Raw genomic sequence first — 17700 nt, 5'->3', positions numbered from 1 at the left:
ATAATACCATTCAATTTCATAGTTCATCACTGTACCAATAGGAGGAACTTCTATACTGAATAACACTGAACACCCCAATAATAACACACAAGTAACCCATATTAAACTCAGACTGCAAAAGTGAGGGAGAAAGACAATGACCTTAAGATGAGTCAACTAGAAATAAATCATATTACAATTCATGTGAGGGTTTTACAACAATATTTTAAAAGCAAAAGTCAAAATCAAAAATTTCCCAATTTTAGAGCATCTGGTGATGTACAACCTATGTTATTTTTAAAAACTTTTAAGACTATGTAGCCAGACCCTTAGACTCACCACAATAAAATTATATTTCTGGTAAGTCATACAATAGCAGACACAATACAATGGGACATGCTAAAATTAGATGACTTGAAAATATATAATGACGCTGAGGTCAAATTTATGTCAAAGTACATGAGTGAAGGAGCTCCTAATTAAACAAGGCTATGTATAAGTGGCAATCAAAAAGTTTCTGTTTGAAGGTATTGCTGCAGCATACATGCAAAACAGCGTGTGATATGAACCAATTGTGTAATACATCAAGACAAGATGGAGAGGTAAGCAACAATAATAATGATAATATAACAATACAGAATGGGAAAACAATAGGCTTCCAAGGAAGCGTTCAGTCTCTAGAAGCAAATGAAAAAGGGCCACATCTAATCAGTTCACATTTAATAAGATACAATAGTGCAAATAATGTCATAGACGAGATCTTAGAATAAAATAAACTGCCAATTAAGGAACAGGTGAACCAACACTTCTCCCTACATCTACATCCATACTCCACAAGCCACTTGACGGTGTGTGGCGGAGGGTACCCTGAGTATCTCTATCGGTTCTCCCTTCTATTCCAGTCTCGTATTGTTCGTGGGAAGAAGGATTGTCGGTATGCTTCTGTGTGGGCTCTAATCTCTCTGATTTTATCCTCATGGTCTTTTCGTGAGATATACGTAGCAGGGAGCAATATACTGCTTGACTCTTCGGTGAAGGTATGTTCTCGAAACTTTAACAAAAGCCCGTACCGAGCTACTGAGCGTCTCTCCTACAGAGTCTTCCACTAGAGTTTATCTATCATCTCCGTAACGCTTTCGCGATTACTAAATGATCCTGTAACGAAGCGCGCTGCTCTCCATTGGATCTTCTCTATCTCTTCTATCAACCCTATCTGGTACGGATCACACGCTGCTGAGCAGTATTCAAGCAGTGGGCGAACAAGCGTACTGTAACCTACTTCCTTTGTTTTCGGATTGCATTTCCTTGGGATTCTTCCAATGAATCTCAGTCTGGCATCTGCTTTACTGACGATCAACTTTATATGATCATTCCATTTTAAATCACTCCTAATGCGTACTCCCAGATAATTTATGGAATTAACTGCTTCCAGTTGCTGACCTGCTATTTTGTAGCTAAATGATAAGGGATCTATCTTTCTATGTATTCGCAGCACATTACACTTGTCTACATTGAGATTGAATTGCCAATCCCTGCACCATGCGTCAATTCGCTGCAGATCCTCCTGCATTTCAGTACAATTTTCCATTGTTACAACCTCTCGATACACCACAGCATCATTTGCAAAAAGCCTCAGTGAACTTCTGATGTCATCCACAAGGTCATTAATGTATATTGTGAATAGCAGCGGTCCTATGACACTCCCCTGCGGCACACCTGAAATCACTCTTACTTCGGATGACTTCTCTCCATTGAGAATGACATGCTGCTTTCTGTTATCTAGGAACTCTTCAATCCAATCACACAATTGGTCTGATACTCTGATAGTCCATATGCACTTAAAGGCACAACAGGAAACATGCCAGTAAATACAATACTAGGCTGAGGCAGTGACGTGTGCATGATAAACCAGAACTTTCTGGAACACAATACAGTAGTATGCAACTACGTAGGCTTTCCCGGCGTAATAAGCCTTGAAAGTCTTTTCGGGTTTGCTGCCGGATCCTAAAATCAACTTGACTCGATATTTCGGTGATCCAACTGTTCGCCATCTTCAGGGAATGCTGCTTCTGCTGATGAGTCCCGCTGAGAACTGACGCAAGATTGCAATTCGACGTCCTATATAGGCCACCGTTCAGTACACGGCGCATGCGCCGCCCATCACGGTTTCTGACTTCCAAAACAGGGAGGTGGCGCCGCCCTTAGTGAAACACTGCTGGCAACGATATATCGCAATCAAGGCCGCACCGAAGAACATTCTGTTTTAATGCGAGATAATACAGGATTCCATGTTTTACTAAGAGGAAACCCATTGTCCCTGTTGATTAAATTATCAGCCAACCTAATTTCGATCGCCTCTTTATACACGCTATTCCAAAAACCGGAAATGTTGGCAATTACAACAGTTTCCTCAAATTTCATTTTGTGTCTCTCATTCAGACAGTGTTCTGCTACGGCCGATTTTTCCGGCTGTTGTAGCCTCGTGTGACGGCGATGTTCCACACACCTGTCATTCACTGTGCGAATAGAACGACCAACGTAAGCTTTCCCACATTGACACGGGATTTTGTACACCCCGGGTTTTCTAAGTCCCAAATCATCCTTCACAGAGCCGAGCAGAGCCCTAATCTTAGAGGGTGGACGGAACACACTCTTAATGTTAAAACTCCTTAAAATTCGTCCAATCTTAAACGATAAGCCTCCAGCATATGCCATTTCCGACGCAGACAGCTTAACCCAAGAACTTGAGCATTTGATGACTGTTTTTAAGGAAAATGGATACACCGAGAGTCAGATTCGTCGGGCTATGGAATTTGGACCATCTCCGGAGGTGTCCGAAGAGGAACATAGATCTGTGGCCTTTCTTCCTTATGCTGGAGGCTTATCGTTTAAGATTGGACGAATTTGAAGGAGTTTTAACATTAAGAGTGTGTTCCGTCCACCCTCTAAGATTAGGGCTCTGCTCGGCTCTGTGAAGGATGATTTGGGACTTAGAAAACCCGGGGTGTACAAAATCCCGTGTCAATGTGGGAAAGCTTACGTTGGTCGTTCTATTCGCACAGTGAATGACAGGTGTGTGGAACATCACCGTCACACGAGGCTACAACAGCCGGAAAAATCGGCCGTAGCAGAACACTGTCTGAATGAGAGACACAAAATGAAATTTGAGGAAACTGTTGTAATTGCCAACATTTCCGGTTTTTGGAATAGCGTGTATAAAGAGGCGATCGAAATTAGGTTGGCTGATAATTTAATCAGCAGGGACAATGGGTTTCCTCTTAGTAAAACGTGGAATCCTGTATTATCTCGCATTAAAACAGAACGTTCTTCGGTGCGGCCTCGATTGCGATATATCGTTGCCAGCAGTGTTTCACTAAGGGCGGCGCCACCTCCCTGTTTTGGAAGTCAGAAACCGTGATGGGCGGCGCATGCGCCGTGTACTGAACGGTGGCCTATATAGGACGTCGAATTGCAATCTTGCGTCAGTTCTCAGCGGGACTCATCAGCAGAAGCAGCATTCCCTGAAGATGGCGAACAGTTGGATCGCCGAAATATCGAGTCAAGTTGATTTTAGGATCCGGCAGCAAACCCGAAAAGACTTTCAAGTAGTATGCAGCATATGTTCCTTCAGCTTCTAGTAACTGGACTCAAAATAAAAGGAGTCACAGGAACCTTTTGCAAACCAGCACAAACAGGATTTTTAGTAAAATTCAGTGTCAGGGGATATATATTTGACTACCCCAAAAAGTTGAACTAGACTTTAAGAGTGGCTAGATAATATTTCCTCATATGAAAGACAATGAAATGGTAACACTACATTTTGAACAAGTTTGTTCACATTTATAGTAGAAACTAGTGAGTCGGTGCATAAGATCATGACATTCTTCCATAAGACACATAACAGAGACTTTAGTCATCAATAATATACTATTCTGCACTATTTACAAGAGTCTGCCAATGCTGGGGACACTTTTAGATTCTGCAGTTAAAGAAATCACATAATTTTGAGGCGAAGAACTCATCGAGCCATGTCCAGAGTACATCTTCATCCAAAAAGGAAGTTCTGTGAAGGTTATTCGATAGAGAGTGAGAGTGGAAAAGGTAGAATTCTGAGGATACAAGATCAGGTCAATAAGGTGTGTGCTGGGTGACTTCCCAAACCAATTCCTGAAAAGTGTTTTTTGTCAGTCTAGTGAAATGTAGGTGGGCATCACCAAGAAGTAACATCACTTCATGTAGTCTTCCTGGTCATTGTTCTTGGATTGTGTCTGCAAGACATCTCAGGTGTTGACAATAAATGTCAAATAGTCATGGTTACACCTTGGGGAAGCAATTTGTAATACACCACACCACTGCTACTCCACCAGATGCATAACATTTTCGTTTGTGGATGTGCACAGGTCTTTGTACGGGAAGTTGCTGCTTTATTTGGGCTCAACCATTTCTTTCTTTTCCTTATTTTAGCATAAAGACACCATATTTCGTCACCAGTAACAATATAGGGTAGGAATGGTCATTGCTGTTCATGGGCCAACTGATGACAAGCAAGCACAGATGCACATCTGGCGAGATGCTGATTTTTGTGATTCTGGCTCAGAACTTTTGGTACCCAAACACCCCATTTTTCAACCTCGCCCATCACATGGAAATATTGCATGATGGTTGAATGATCACATTTGTCAGTTCTTGAGTACAATGATGTGGATCATTGTGGATTAAGGTGTTTAAACGATCTTCATCAAACTCTGAAGGTCATACTGAACATGGAGAGTAACTAGTGTCAAAACAACCGTCCTTAAAAGGACAAAACTATTTTCTTGGCGTGCTCTGTCCCATGGCATTATCCTTACACACACTGCAAATATTTCTGGCTACCTCCGTGCTGTCACCCTCTATTGAACTCAAACAGAAGAATACGCTGGGTATGCTCCAATTCCTCTACTTATTGCTCCATTTTCTAGTGTCCACAGCTCCACTCACTATCTACAAATGACAAAAGACAATATATAAACTCAGATAGAAACAGTGAGGTACAAATAAAAAAATTACTATTGATAAATAAACTCATAGCAACCGGAATACCAACTGCAAAACAAAAACGCTACAAACTTATAAACCAACCTAATATTTTACATGGTTATGACAAAAGTGATACAAACTATTATAATGTGCAAATAACTAAAGGGACCACAATTTACAATATGAGTAAAACAACAGGGCTAGGAATAAAAGAGAAAGCACATATGACAACCTTACTCGCTAAACACACTGACATTTTCTCAATGAGGCCAGGAGTCAGCAAAGATCTTGTCTATTCATTAAAGATAAAAGAACAGAGCAATTTTATGTAAAGGCATACTCAATAACTAGCAACAAAAGAGTCAGAACAAGAGGAAATTAGTAGACTCATTTCATGGAACGTTCTGAGTATGACGCTTGTTATAACAAGCGGTTGGTTGTGGTTAAAAAATATGATGGATTGGTGTGACTGACATTTGATGGGAAAAGAGTTAAAAAAATACTTGAGTCAGAAAGGAACAGACCTTTCACTACTTAGTAACAAAGTTTTTGGGAACAAAATACATTATTACCATGAATTTTACTGCTGGATACTGGCAAATTCCATTAAAAATAGAATCAAGAAAATATACTGCATTCCTTGTCAAAGGAAGATCATATTATTTCAAAGTTTCTGTTTCAATGTTTGTCAGAGGTTTAGATAAAACTATAGACTTTTAGACTTTAATGTATGTTCATGATATAATGATCATATCCAGAGCCTGGACTGAACTTTTCACTAGATTACACTCACAAGGAAAAACAATTAAACTTTCAAAACAACTGTTTGGTACAAGTGAAGTCAAATTTTTAGGCCATATAGTGAATACTGAAGGGATAAAACCAGATCCACATAGACTGGGTGAATTAGATCAGTGTCCAGAGCCATCAAATAAGAAACAATTCTAATCATCCTCAAACTTGTAGGATTTTATACGAAATGTATTCTGAATGCCATACTAAACACACCACACATGATGGCCCTGTTCAAACAGAACATACCTTGCCAATGGATGCAAGATTTCAGTATAGAATTCAATAGAATTAGGGACAGTTGGGCATAAGCACCATTATTCATTCACCCAAACTTTGACCGATCTTTCCACTTGGTGACAGGTGCCTGGGACTATGGTTTAGGAGAGACAAACATGCCATGGAATAGATCACTCCCCAGTTATGTTCAGAAGTCGAATGCCAACACATTAGAAAAGGAATTATGCAATTACTGAAAAGGAAATATTAGTCATTGTATGGTTGCTTAGAAAATTTAAAGATTTATTACACGGATACGAAAAACTAATACACACTGGCCACAGCCTTTACAATTAAATGAAGATGTGCTGGATAGAGGCAATTTTGCAATATATTTCCTAAAAATAAATAAATGTGAAAAGGACATTAGATTACTTTGTCATAATTTAAATACTGCACTGTACCAGTATGACATATTAAATGCACATATACATAATTCAAAGCAGAATCCGGAGGAGAATAATACCCACTGGAAGATCCACAAAGGCCTCTTATTTCACAAAAACAACTGAGAGAACAAATGGTTATTATGCATTCCTTAAAGTAGTATTAAATTACTGAGATTGTACTTAGACTTAGGCTGTCCCCATTCTTTGCCCAAGAAATGCATAATTTATATGAGGAAATACTATTACATTAAAAATATGCCCTGAGAAATTAAGAGAATATTGAGATCCTGTGAAGCATGCCAGAAGTAAAAATACGAACTCTGAAGACACACCACGCTATACCCACCAATACGAAAAGCATCATGACATTTATGGCTGTGGACTTTCACGGTCCACTGCATACATGGCAGGAAGGTACGGCATACATCTTCACTATTTTATAGTGCTGGTCAAAATTAGCTGAATCGTATACTTTAAAAAGAGCTACAACCAACAGCATAACATTTAAATTGAGAAAGGATTACTTCAAGCATGTAGGACGACCTAAGAATCTCTATCTGATAAAGGTAAACAGTTTAAGGCGTTTCCAGCTTGGGAAAATGTAAATCACATCTTAATCTACCAGCAGAAAGGATGATGCTGAATTAGGTATGCTGTGTCTGACATCTTGCACAAACAAGGATTCTAAATGGGCGCACCTAATGGGAGACTTGGAAAAGGTAATAAATGAAGTGCCCCACTCTGTCACTCAAGTTTCTCCAGTAGAGCTTTTAGGATGACAAACAGAAGGATACTAATATTAAAATGTACTGATGACCAATATAAAATGAGTGTACCCAACCTGTGTCAGGATATTAGTATTACAGTTTCTTTAATCAAAGAAAGAAAAAGAAAAGGCTAAAAGGTACTCCAATACTATATACAGTACAAGACCTGGTTCTAGTTAAAAACTGTAAACACAATTCAAATAATTAAAACTTAATCGGTAAGTTTTACAGGACCTCAAGTGGTTACAAAAATGCCACGCCCAAAAACAACAATCTTAATAAAACTGTTAACACGAAAAGCGAATGGCATGTACAGTGCACAGAAGTAGCTGCCTTTCGCAGTGAGAATAAATATTCCTTATGTCAAAATTTTTAAAAAATTGCACCAATTTGGAGGACTTGTTTTATCTTAAACATAATTCAGGTATATTTCTATACAATCTCAGGAGAGTGAATGAATGAAATATTGTTTTGTAAGTACTCGTAGTGGATGGTAGCAGCTGAGTCATAAATTTTTTTTTTTTTTTTTTTTTTTTTTTTGGGGGGGGCGGGGGGGGTGTAAGGACTGGGCACTCTAGCTGAGGGGTAGCATGTGATACATCCATCCATCCACATCCACATTTACACTCCGCAAGCCACCCAACGGTGTGTGGCAGTGGGCACTTTACGTGCCACTGTCATTACCTCCCTTTTCTGTTCCAGTCGCGTATGGTTCGCGGGAAGAACGACTGTCTGAAAGCACCTGTGCGTGCTCAAATCTCTCTAATTTTACATTCGTGATCTCCTTGGGAGGTATAAATAGGGGGAAGCAATATATTCGATACCTCATCCAGAAACGCACCCTCTTGAAACCTGGACAGCAAGCTACACCGCGATGCAGAGCGCCTCTCTTGCAGAGTCTGCCACTTGAGTTTGCTAAACATCTCCGTAACACTATCACGGTTACCAAATAACCCTGTGACGAAACGCGCCGCTCTTCTTTGGATCTTCTCTATCTCCTCTGTCAACTCGATCTGGCACGGATCCCACACTGATGAGCAATACTCAAGTATAGGTCGAACGAGTGTTTTGTAAGCCACCTCCCTTGTTGATGGACTACATTTTCTAAGGACTCTCCCAATGAATCTCAACCTGGTTCCCGCCTTACCAACAATTAATTTTATATGATCATTCCACTTCAAATTGTTCTGCACGCATACTCCCAGATATTTTACAGAAGTAACTGCTACCAGTGTTTGTTCCGCTATCAGATAATCATACAATAAAGGATCCTTCTTTCAATGTATTCGCAACACATTACATTTGTCTATGTTAAGGGTCAGTTGCCACTCCCTGCACCAAGTGCCTATCCACTGCAAATCTTCCCGCATTTCGCTACAATTTTCTAATGCTGCAACTTCTCTGTATACTACAGCATCATCCGCGAAAAGACGTATGGAACTTCCGACACTATCTACTAGGTCATTCATATACACTCCTGGAAATTGAAATAAGAACACCGTGAATTCATTGTCCCAGGAAGGGGAAACTTTATTGACACATTCCTGGGGTCAGATACATCACATGATCACACTGACAGAACCACAGGCACATAGACACAGGCAACAGAGCATGCACAATGTCGGCACTAGTACAGTGTATATCCACCTTTCGCAGCAATGCAGGCTGCTATTCTCCCATGGAGACGATCGTAGAGATGCTGGATGTAGTCCTGTGGAACGGTTTGCCATGCCATTTCCACCTGGCGCCTCAGTTGGACCAGCGTTCGTGCTGGACGTGCAGACCGCGTGAGACAACGCTTCATCCAGTCCCAAACATGCTCAGTGGGGGACAGATCCGGAGATCTTGCTGGCCAGGGTAGTTGACTTACGCCTTCTAGAGAACGTTGGGTGGCACGGGATACATGCGGACGTGCATTGTCCTGTTGGAACAGCAAGTTCCCTTGCCGCTCTAGGAATGGTAGAACGATGGGTTCGATGACGGTTTGGATGTACTGTGCACTATTCAGTGTCCCCTCGACGATCACCAGTGGTGTACGGCCAGTGTAGGAGATCGCTCCCCACACCATGATGCCGGGTGTTGGCCCAGTGTGCCTCGGTCGTATGCAGTCCTGATTGTGGTGCTCACCTGCACGACGCCAAAAACGCATACGACCATCATTGGCACCAAGGCAGAAGTGACTCTCATCGCTGAAGACGACACGTCTCCATTCGTCCCTCCATTCATGCCTGTCGCGACACCACTGGAGGCAGGCTGCACGATGTTGGGGCGTGAGCGGAAGACGGCCTAACGGTGTGCGGGACCGTAGCCCAGCTTCATGGAGACGGTTGCGAATGGTCCTCGCCGATACCCCAGGAGCAACAGTGTCCATAATTTGCTGGGAAGTGGCGGTGCGGTCCCCTACGGCACTGCGTAGGATCCTACGGTCTTGGCGTGCATCCGTGCGTCGCTGCGGTCCGGTCCCAGGTCGACGGGCATGTGCACCTTCCGCCGACCACTGGCGGCAACATCGATGTACTGTGGAGACCTCACGCCCCACGTGTTGAGCAATTCGGCGGTACGTCCACCCGGCCTCCCGCATGCCCACTATACGCCCTCGCTCAAAGTCCATCAACTGCACATACGGTTCACATCCACGCTGTCGCGGCATGCTACCAGTGTTAAAGACTGCGATGGAGATCCGTATGCCACGGCAAACTGGCTGACACTGACGGCGGCGGTGCACAAATGCGGTGCAGCTAGCGCCATTCGACGGCCAACACCGCGGTTCCTGGTGTGTCCGCTGTGCCGTGCGTGTGATCATTGCTTGTACAGCCCTCTCGCAGTGTCCGGAGCAAGTATGGTGGGTCTGACACACCGGTGTCAATGTGTTCTTTTTTCCATTTCCAGGAGTGTATATTGTGAAAACCAATGGTCCCATAACACGCCCCTGTGGCACGCCAGAGGTTGATAACAACATGCTGTGTTCTGTTTGCTAAAAACTCTTCAATCCAGCCACACAGCTGGTCTGATATTCCGTAGGCTCTTACTTTGTTTATCAGGTGACAGTGTGGAACTGTATCGAACGCCTTCCGGAAGTCAAGGAAAATAACATCTACCTGGGAGCCTGTATCTAATATTTTCTGGGTCTCATGAACAAATAAAGTGAGTTGGGTCCCACACGATCGCTGTTTCCGGAATCCATGTTGATTCCTACAGAGTAGATTCTGGGTTTCCAAAAACTACATGATATACGAGCAAAAAACATGTTCTAAAATTCTACAACAGATCGACGTCAGATATAGGTCTATAGTTTTGCGCATTTGCTCGATGACCCTTCTTTAAGACTGGGACTACCTGTGCTCTTTTCCAATCATTTGGAACCTTCCGTTCCTCTAGAGACTTGCGGTATACGGCTGTTAGATGGGGGCAAGTTCTTTCGCATACTCTGTGTAGAATCAAACTGGTATCCTGTCAGGTCCAGTGGACTTTCCTCTGTTGAGTGATTCCAGTTGCTTTTCTATTCCTTGGACACTTATTTCGATGTCAGCCATTTTTTCATTTGTGCGAGGATTTATAGAAGGAACTGCAGTGCGGTCTTTCTCTGTGAAACAGCTTTGGAAATAGGTGTTTAGTATTTCAGCTTTATGCGTGTCATCCTCTGTTTCAATGCCATCATCATCCCGGAGTGTCTGGATATGCTGTTTCGAGCCACTTACTGATTTAACGTAAGACCAGAACTTCCTAGGATTTTCTGTCAAGTCGGTACATAGAATTTTACTTTCGAATTCACTGAACGCTTCACGCATAGCCCTCCTTATGCTGACTTTGACATCGTTTAGCTTCTGTTTGTCTGAGAGGTTTTGGCTGCGTTTACACTTGGAGTGAAGCTCTCTTTGCTTTCGCAGTAGTTTCCTAACTTTGTTGTTGAACCACAGTGGGTTTTTCCCGTCCCTCACAGTTTTACTCAGCACGTACCTGTCTAAAACGCATTTTATGATTGCCTTGAACTTTTTCCATAAACACTCAACATTGTCAGTGTCAGAACAGAAATTTTCGTTTTGATCTGTTAGGTAGTTTGAAATCTGCCTTCTATTACTCTTGCTAAACAGATAAACCTTCCTCCCTTTTTTTATATTCATATTAACTTCCATATTCAGGGATGCTGTAATGGCCTTATGATCATTGATTCCCTGTTCTGCACTTACAGAGTCGAAAAGTTCGGGTCTGTTTGTTATCAGTAGGTCCAAGATGTTATCTCCACAAGTCGGTTCTCTGTTTAATTGCTCGAGGTAATTTTCAGATAGTGCACTCAATATAATGTCACTCAATGCTCTGTCCCTACCACCCGTCCTAAACATCTGAGTGTCCCAGTCTATATCTGGTAAATTGAAATCTCCACCTAAGACTATAACATGCTGAGAAAATTTATGTGAAATGTATTCCAAATTTTCTCTCAGTTGTTCTGCCACTAATGCTGCTGAGTTGGGAGCTTGGTAAAAGGAGCCAACTATTAACCGAGCTCGGTTGTTGAGTGTAACCTCCACCCATAATAATTCAGAGGAACTATCCACTGCTACTTCACTACAGGATAAACTACTACTAACAGCAACAAACACGCCACCACTGGCTGCATGCAATCTAGCCTTTCTAAACACTGTCTGTGCCTTTGTAAAAATTTCGGCAGAATTTATCTCTGGCTTCAGCCAGCTTTCTGTACCTATAACGATTTCAGCTTCAGTGCTTTCTATCAGCTCTTGAAGTTCCGGTGCTTTACCAATGCAGCTTCGACAGTTTACAATTACAATACCGATTGCTGCTTGGCCCCCGCATGTACTGACTTTGCCCCGCACCCTTTGAGGCTGCTGCCCTCTCTGCACTTGCCCGAGGCCATCTAACCTAAAAAACCGCCCAGTCCCTGCTACCCGTGTAGCCGCTTGCTGCGTGTAGTGGACTCCTGACCTATCCAGCGGAACCCGAAACCCCACCACCCTATGGCGCAATTCGAGGAATCTGCAGCCCACATGGTCGCAGAACCGTCTCAGCCTCTAATTCAGACCCTCCACTCGGCTCTGTACCAAAGGTCCACAGTCAGTCCTGTCGACGATGCTGCAGATGGTAAGCTCTGCTTTCATACCACTAGCGAGACTGGCAGTCTTCACCAAATCAGATAGCCGCCAGAAGCCAGAGAGGATTTCCTCCGATCCATAGCGACACACATCATTGGTACCGACATGAGCGACCACCTGCAGATGGGTGCACCCTGTACCCTTCATGGCATCTGGAAGGACCCTTTCCACATCTGGAATGACTCCCCCCGCTATGCACACGGAGTGCACATTGGTTTTCTTCCCCTCTCTTGCTGCCATATCCCTAAGGGGCCCCATTACACACCTGATGTTGGGAGCTCCCAACTACCAGTAAGCCCACCCTCTGCGACCGTCCGGATCTTGCAGACTGAGGGGCAACCTCTGGAACAGGACAAGCAGCCATGTCTGGCCGAAGATCAGTATCAGCGAGACAGAGCCTGAAACCGGTTCGTCAGACAAACTGGAGAGGCCTTCCGTTCAGCCCTCCGGAATGTCTTTCGCCCCCTGCCACACCTCGAGACGACCTCCCACTCTACCACAGGTGAGGGATCAGACTCAATGTGGGCAGTATCCCGGGCAGCCACAGTTGTAGTCCGATCAGGGGATGCGTGGGACGAGCTGGCCGTCCCCGACAAACCCCCATCCGGACCCCCATAGTGATGCCCATTGGCAACACCCTCAAGCTGTGTGACCGAAGCCAACACTGCCTGAAGCTGGGAGCGAAGGGATGCCAACTCAGCCTGCATCTGAACACAGCAGTTGCAGTCCCTATCCATGCTAAAAACTGTTGTGCAAAGAACGTCTGAACTAATCTACAGAGAGCACAATTCGACACAAAATTTAAACGGTTATTAAAATACAAAATTTCCTAGTAAATGCAGTAATGCTGCTACTTGCGCACTGCTGACACACTGCTCGGCGGCGGAAGGAGACTACGCGATTTTACACTATTCAGGTACTAAAACGCGATGCTACAACTCTCAAATACTATAATATGCCCGAGATTTATGAATTAAACAATGCAAATACCAAAAACATGCAAAGAAATTAAGAATTAACTATGTAACAAATAAGTGAGCTAAGAGTATACGACTTGCTGCTGCAGCTGCTTATCCAACGGCGGCAGGGAGCACACTGGCTGTGACCAACTGACACTGGCCATTCAAAACAAAAACAGAAGACAGACGACTATGTGAATTTACACTATTCAGGAACTAAAACGCGATGCTACAACTCTCAAATACTATAATATGCCCAAAATTTATGAATTAAACAATGCAAATACCAAAAACACACAAATAAATTAAGAATTAAACTATGTAACAAATAAGTGAGCTAAGAGTATACGACTTGCTGCTGCAGCTGCTTATCCAATGGCTGCAGGGTGCCCTTAAAGTGAACATTATTAAAGCAGTGATCTGAGAACTCAATAGTATACCACTAGCAAGACACTGACCTGGGGGAAGGCACAGGATGAATGATGCTGGGTATTGGTCTCGAGGAGAGTATAATATTAGTATAGTTGGTTAGAGAAACTACAGTTAAGTAGTATTGGTGCTACTGGTACGGTGATTTTGTTAGTGAGTACAGATTTTTTATTTGTTCTATTTGAGGAGGACAAGGTTACCACCCACAACAAAGATTTCCTCTTTCTGGTTAGCATCAGGCTGTGAAGGGGATGCTGCGAGAAATAATTAGTGATGATTATGGCTCTATCCAGTATTAAGACTGAAGGCCACCGTTGGAACTAAGGCCCAGACCAAGGCTTGAATACAATAAGCAGGTTCAGATGGATGTAGATTGCAGTGGTTATGCAGAGATGAAGAAGGTTGCACAGGACACATTAATATGCATGAAACAAATATTAAGACTGAAGAGCAATATAAGAACTAACGTCCATTTAAAGAAATAAACTGTAATTAGTAAGAATACTGATGGCATTCAGCAATGTGGTTTAGCAATATACTGTAGGAGACCAATACCTAATTGACAAAACCATGATCAAATCTTGGTCTTGTATAAAATTGCTAAGTAGGTCTAAGGCTTCCATTAAGTCCCTTGCTGACCAGTCTGGTGTGACAGTTGAAGATACTCGTAGCAAAACGAAACCTGAAGTTTTAAATTTTACATTTAAGAAATCGTTCACACAAGAGAATCATACAAACATAAAGTCATTTGACCATCGGACAGACTCCCTTATGGACAGCATAGTAATAATAATCTCTGGCATAGAGAAACAACTGAAAGATTTGAAAGTAAATAAAACACCAGGTCTGGATGGAGTCCCAGTTCAATTTTACAAAGAGTACTCTATGGCATTGGCCACTTACCTAGCTTGCATTTATCATAAATCTGTCGCCTAGCACAAAGTCCCAAGCGACTGGAAAAAGGGACCGATGACTCCAGTATATAAGAACAGTGAAAGAACAGACCTGCAAAATTGCAGACCAATATCCCTAACTCCTGTTTGCGGCAGAATCCTTGAACATATTCTCAGTTTGAGTATAATAAATTTTCTTGACACTGAGAAGTTTATGTCCACAAATCAGCATGGTTTTAGAAAGCACTGCCCGTGTGAAACTCAACTTCCCCCTTTCTTACATGATATACTGTAAACTACTGATGAAAGTCCACCCTGATAGCTCAGTGGTAAGTGCGGCGGATTGTCATGCCAAGGAGCCTGGGTTCGATTCTCGGTTGGGTCGGAGATTTTCTCCACTCAATGACTGGGTGTTGTGTTGTCCTCATTATCATTTCATCATTAGCAGTGGAAGGCAATGGGAAACCACCACTGGAATCACTTCCCAAGACACTCATGCCGTGGGCCTCTCTGACGAGATTTTTATTGATGAAGGGCAACAGTTAGATTCCACACATCTAGATTTCCAGAGAGCATTTGACATAGTGCGCCATTGCAGGCTGTTAATGAAGGTAGGAGCATATGGAGTATGGTCACATCTACTTCTTAAGTAATCGAATGCAATATGTTGTCCTTGATGGCGAGTGTTCATCAGAGACAGGAGTATCGTCATGAGTGCCCCAGGGAAGAGAGGTACGACCACTGTTGTTCTCTATATACAAAAATTATTTGGCAGATAGGGTGGACAGCAATCTGCGGTTGTTTGTTGATGATGCTGTGGTGCACTGTAAGGTGCCAAAGTTGAGTGACTGTAGGAAGATATGAGATGACTTAGACAAAATTTCCAGTTGGTGTGATGAATGGCAGCTAGCCCTAAATGTGGAAAAATTTAAGTAAATGCAGAAGTGTAGGAAGATCAAAACTGTAATGTTTGGATACAGTATTACTAGTGTCCTGCTTGACACAGTCAAGTCGTTTAAATATCTGGGCGTAACGCTGCAAAGCGATAGGAGATGGAATGAGCATGTGAGAACTGTGGTAGGGAAGGCGAATGGTCAACTTTGGTTTATTTGGAGAGTTTTAGGAAAGAGTGGTTCACCTGTAAAGGTGACTGCATATAGGATGCTGGTGTGACACATTTTTGAGTACCGCTCGAGTGTTTGGGATCCGTACCAGGTAGGATTGAAGGAAGACATTGAGGTAAATCACAGGTGAGGTGCTACATTTGTTACCTGTAGGTCTGAACAAAACGTAAGTGTTACAGAGCTCCTTCAGGAACTCAAATGGGAGCCCCTGGTGGGAAGTAGACAGTCTTTTCGAGAAACCCTATTGAGAATATTTAGAGAACTGGTATCTGAAACTGACTGCCGAACAATTCTACTGCCATCAACATACATTGTTCGTAAGGACCACGAAGATACGAGAAATTAGGGCTCAGAGACATACAGACAGTCATTTTTCCCTCAGTCTATTTGTGAGTGGAACAGGAAAGGAAATGACGAATAGTGGTACAGGGTACCCTCCACCATGCACTGTACAGTGGCTTGCAGAGTATCTTTATAGCTGTAAATGTAGATGTAGATCACAATCAATACTGAAATGAATATGTAAACTATGATTTACTGATGCTGATTCTTTATGATTTACTGATGCTGACTCTCTAACAAGATTTCTGGTAATATCAGATGACTGTTTAGTGATAATGGTTTAGCAAGAAATTTTAAGCTCCTTGAATTTCTTCCTTACATAATGATAATAATCACATTTGTAAGTATACCTCTTTTCTAATCTAATCTGATCTAATCTAATCTTCGAAGTTGATGGCAACACCACACTCCTTGCTTAAATTAATGTATGTTTACCTAAAACATTTTACAACATCAGCTCTCATGTATAAATCAAGGCAGTGTAGTCATATTTGATTTTAACGTATAATATAATGGAAGATACAACAAGAAATAACACACTCTGTAGCTACTAGTTTCAGACTCATATCTTACTTTCATTACAGTATACAATTTTTATCACTAGACATAAATTATTGACAATAGCTATCTTGCGCATATTTTCATAAACCTAAAATACAAATGAAGATGCAACTAGAGAGGATATACTATACACTGAATGGCAACACCAAGAAAAGTCTTAGTGCTGAATATATATTTAAGTGATCGGAAGTCTTTTTTGATGATATTTGTATGGAGTGTGGGCTTGTATGGAAGTGAAACATAGATGATATACAGTACAAAAAGGAGAAAATATAAGTTTTTGAAATGTATGCTAAAGATCAAATGGGCAGATCGAATAACTAATGAAGTGAACAGTGAGAAAAGAAATTTATGGCACAAGTTGACTGAAAGAATGTATCAGTTGACAGAACACATCCTGAGACATCAAGGAATCATTACTTTGGTAATGGAAGGTAGTGAAGGGGATAAAAGTTGCAGACAGAAACTAAGGAACGACTAAAACAAGCAGGTTCAAATGTATGCAACTTGTGGTAAATATGATGAGATGAAGAGGCTTGCACAGTACAGATTAACACGGAGAGATTCCTCAAACAACCACTGTTAACAACAAACGTCTACAGTGTACTTCATGAAGCAGCCAAAAGTGGTGATAATAAAAAATTTATATTTCTAAATTGCTTACCCCAAATTCCTTAACTCCCCTGCTAGGAGTCTTAGCATAGTTCCACAGTTTTATCATGGAAACCTTCACTGGGTAATCAAATACTATATATACCCTGTTCAGCTGGAGGAAAATATAAAAAAATTAGTTTTCAGGAGTCTCAAAACTGACAACAGTAAAAAATGTGCAACAAAGATGACAAAAATGCTGTGCAGGCAACAGACAAAGAGAAAAATTATCATAAACTGCTGAATGTAATATTTATTACATTCATTATTATTCCTTAAGTATTGATACTGGTTAACTTTACTATAATAAATGCAGAAGTTTCAAGTAAATAGCTAACAGTACTCTTTATGGTGACTTGCACACACCTATGTATCTGTCTCACTCTAACCTTAGCACAGGTTCAATTT

At 42.0% G+C, this 17700-nt stretch overlaps 1 protein-coding gene across 1 annotated transcript in view; it reads right to left on the bottom strand.

The window, feature by feature from the left end:
• LOC124622145 (katanin-interacting protein-like) overlaps positions 1-17700 on the bottom strand; it is a 363928-nt gene that overhangs the window by 22057 nt on the left and 324171 nt on the right. The window contains exon 13 of the mRNA XM_047147778.1: positions 17306-17407. Coding sequence (XP_047003734.1) covers positions 17306-17407 — 102 coding nt within the window. The remainder of the gene's footprint in view (positions 1-17305; positions 17408-17700) is intronic.

Source organism: Schistocerca americana, chromosome 7 (assembly GCF_021461395.2).
Source record: "Schistocerca americana isolate TAMUIC-IGC-003095 chromosome 7, iqSchAmer2.1, whole genome shotgun sequence".
In the NCBI taxonomy this organism is placed as follows: domain Eukaryota; kingdom Metazoa; phylum Arthropoda; class Insecta; order Orthoptera; family Acrididae; genus Schistocerca; species Schistocerca americana.
The sequence above is the reverse complement of the archived record's forward strand: the minus strand, read 5'-3'. Positions and strand labels throughout refer to the sequence as shown.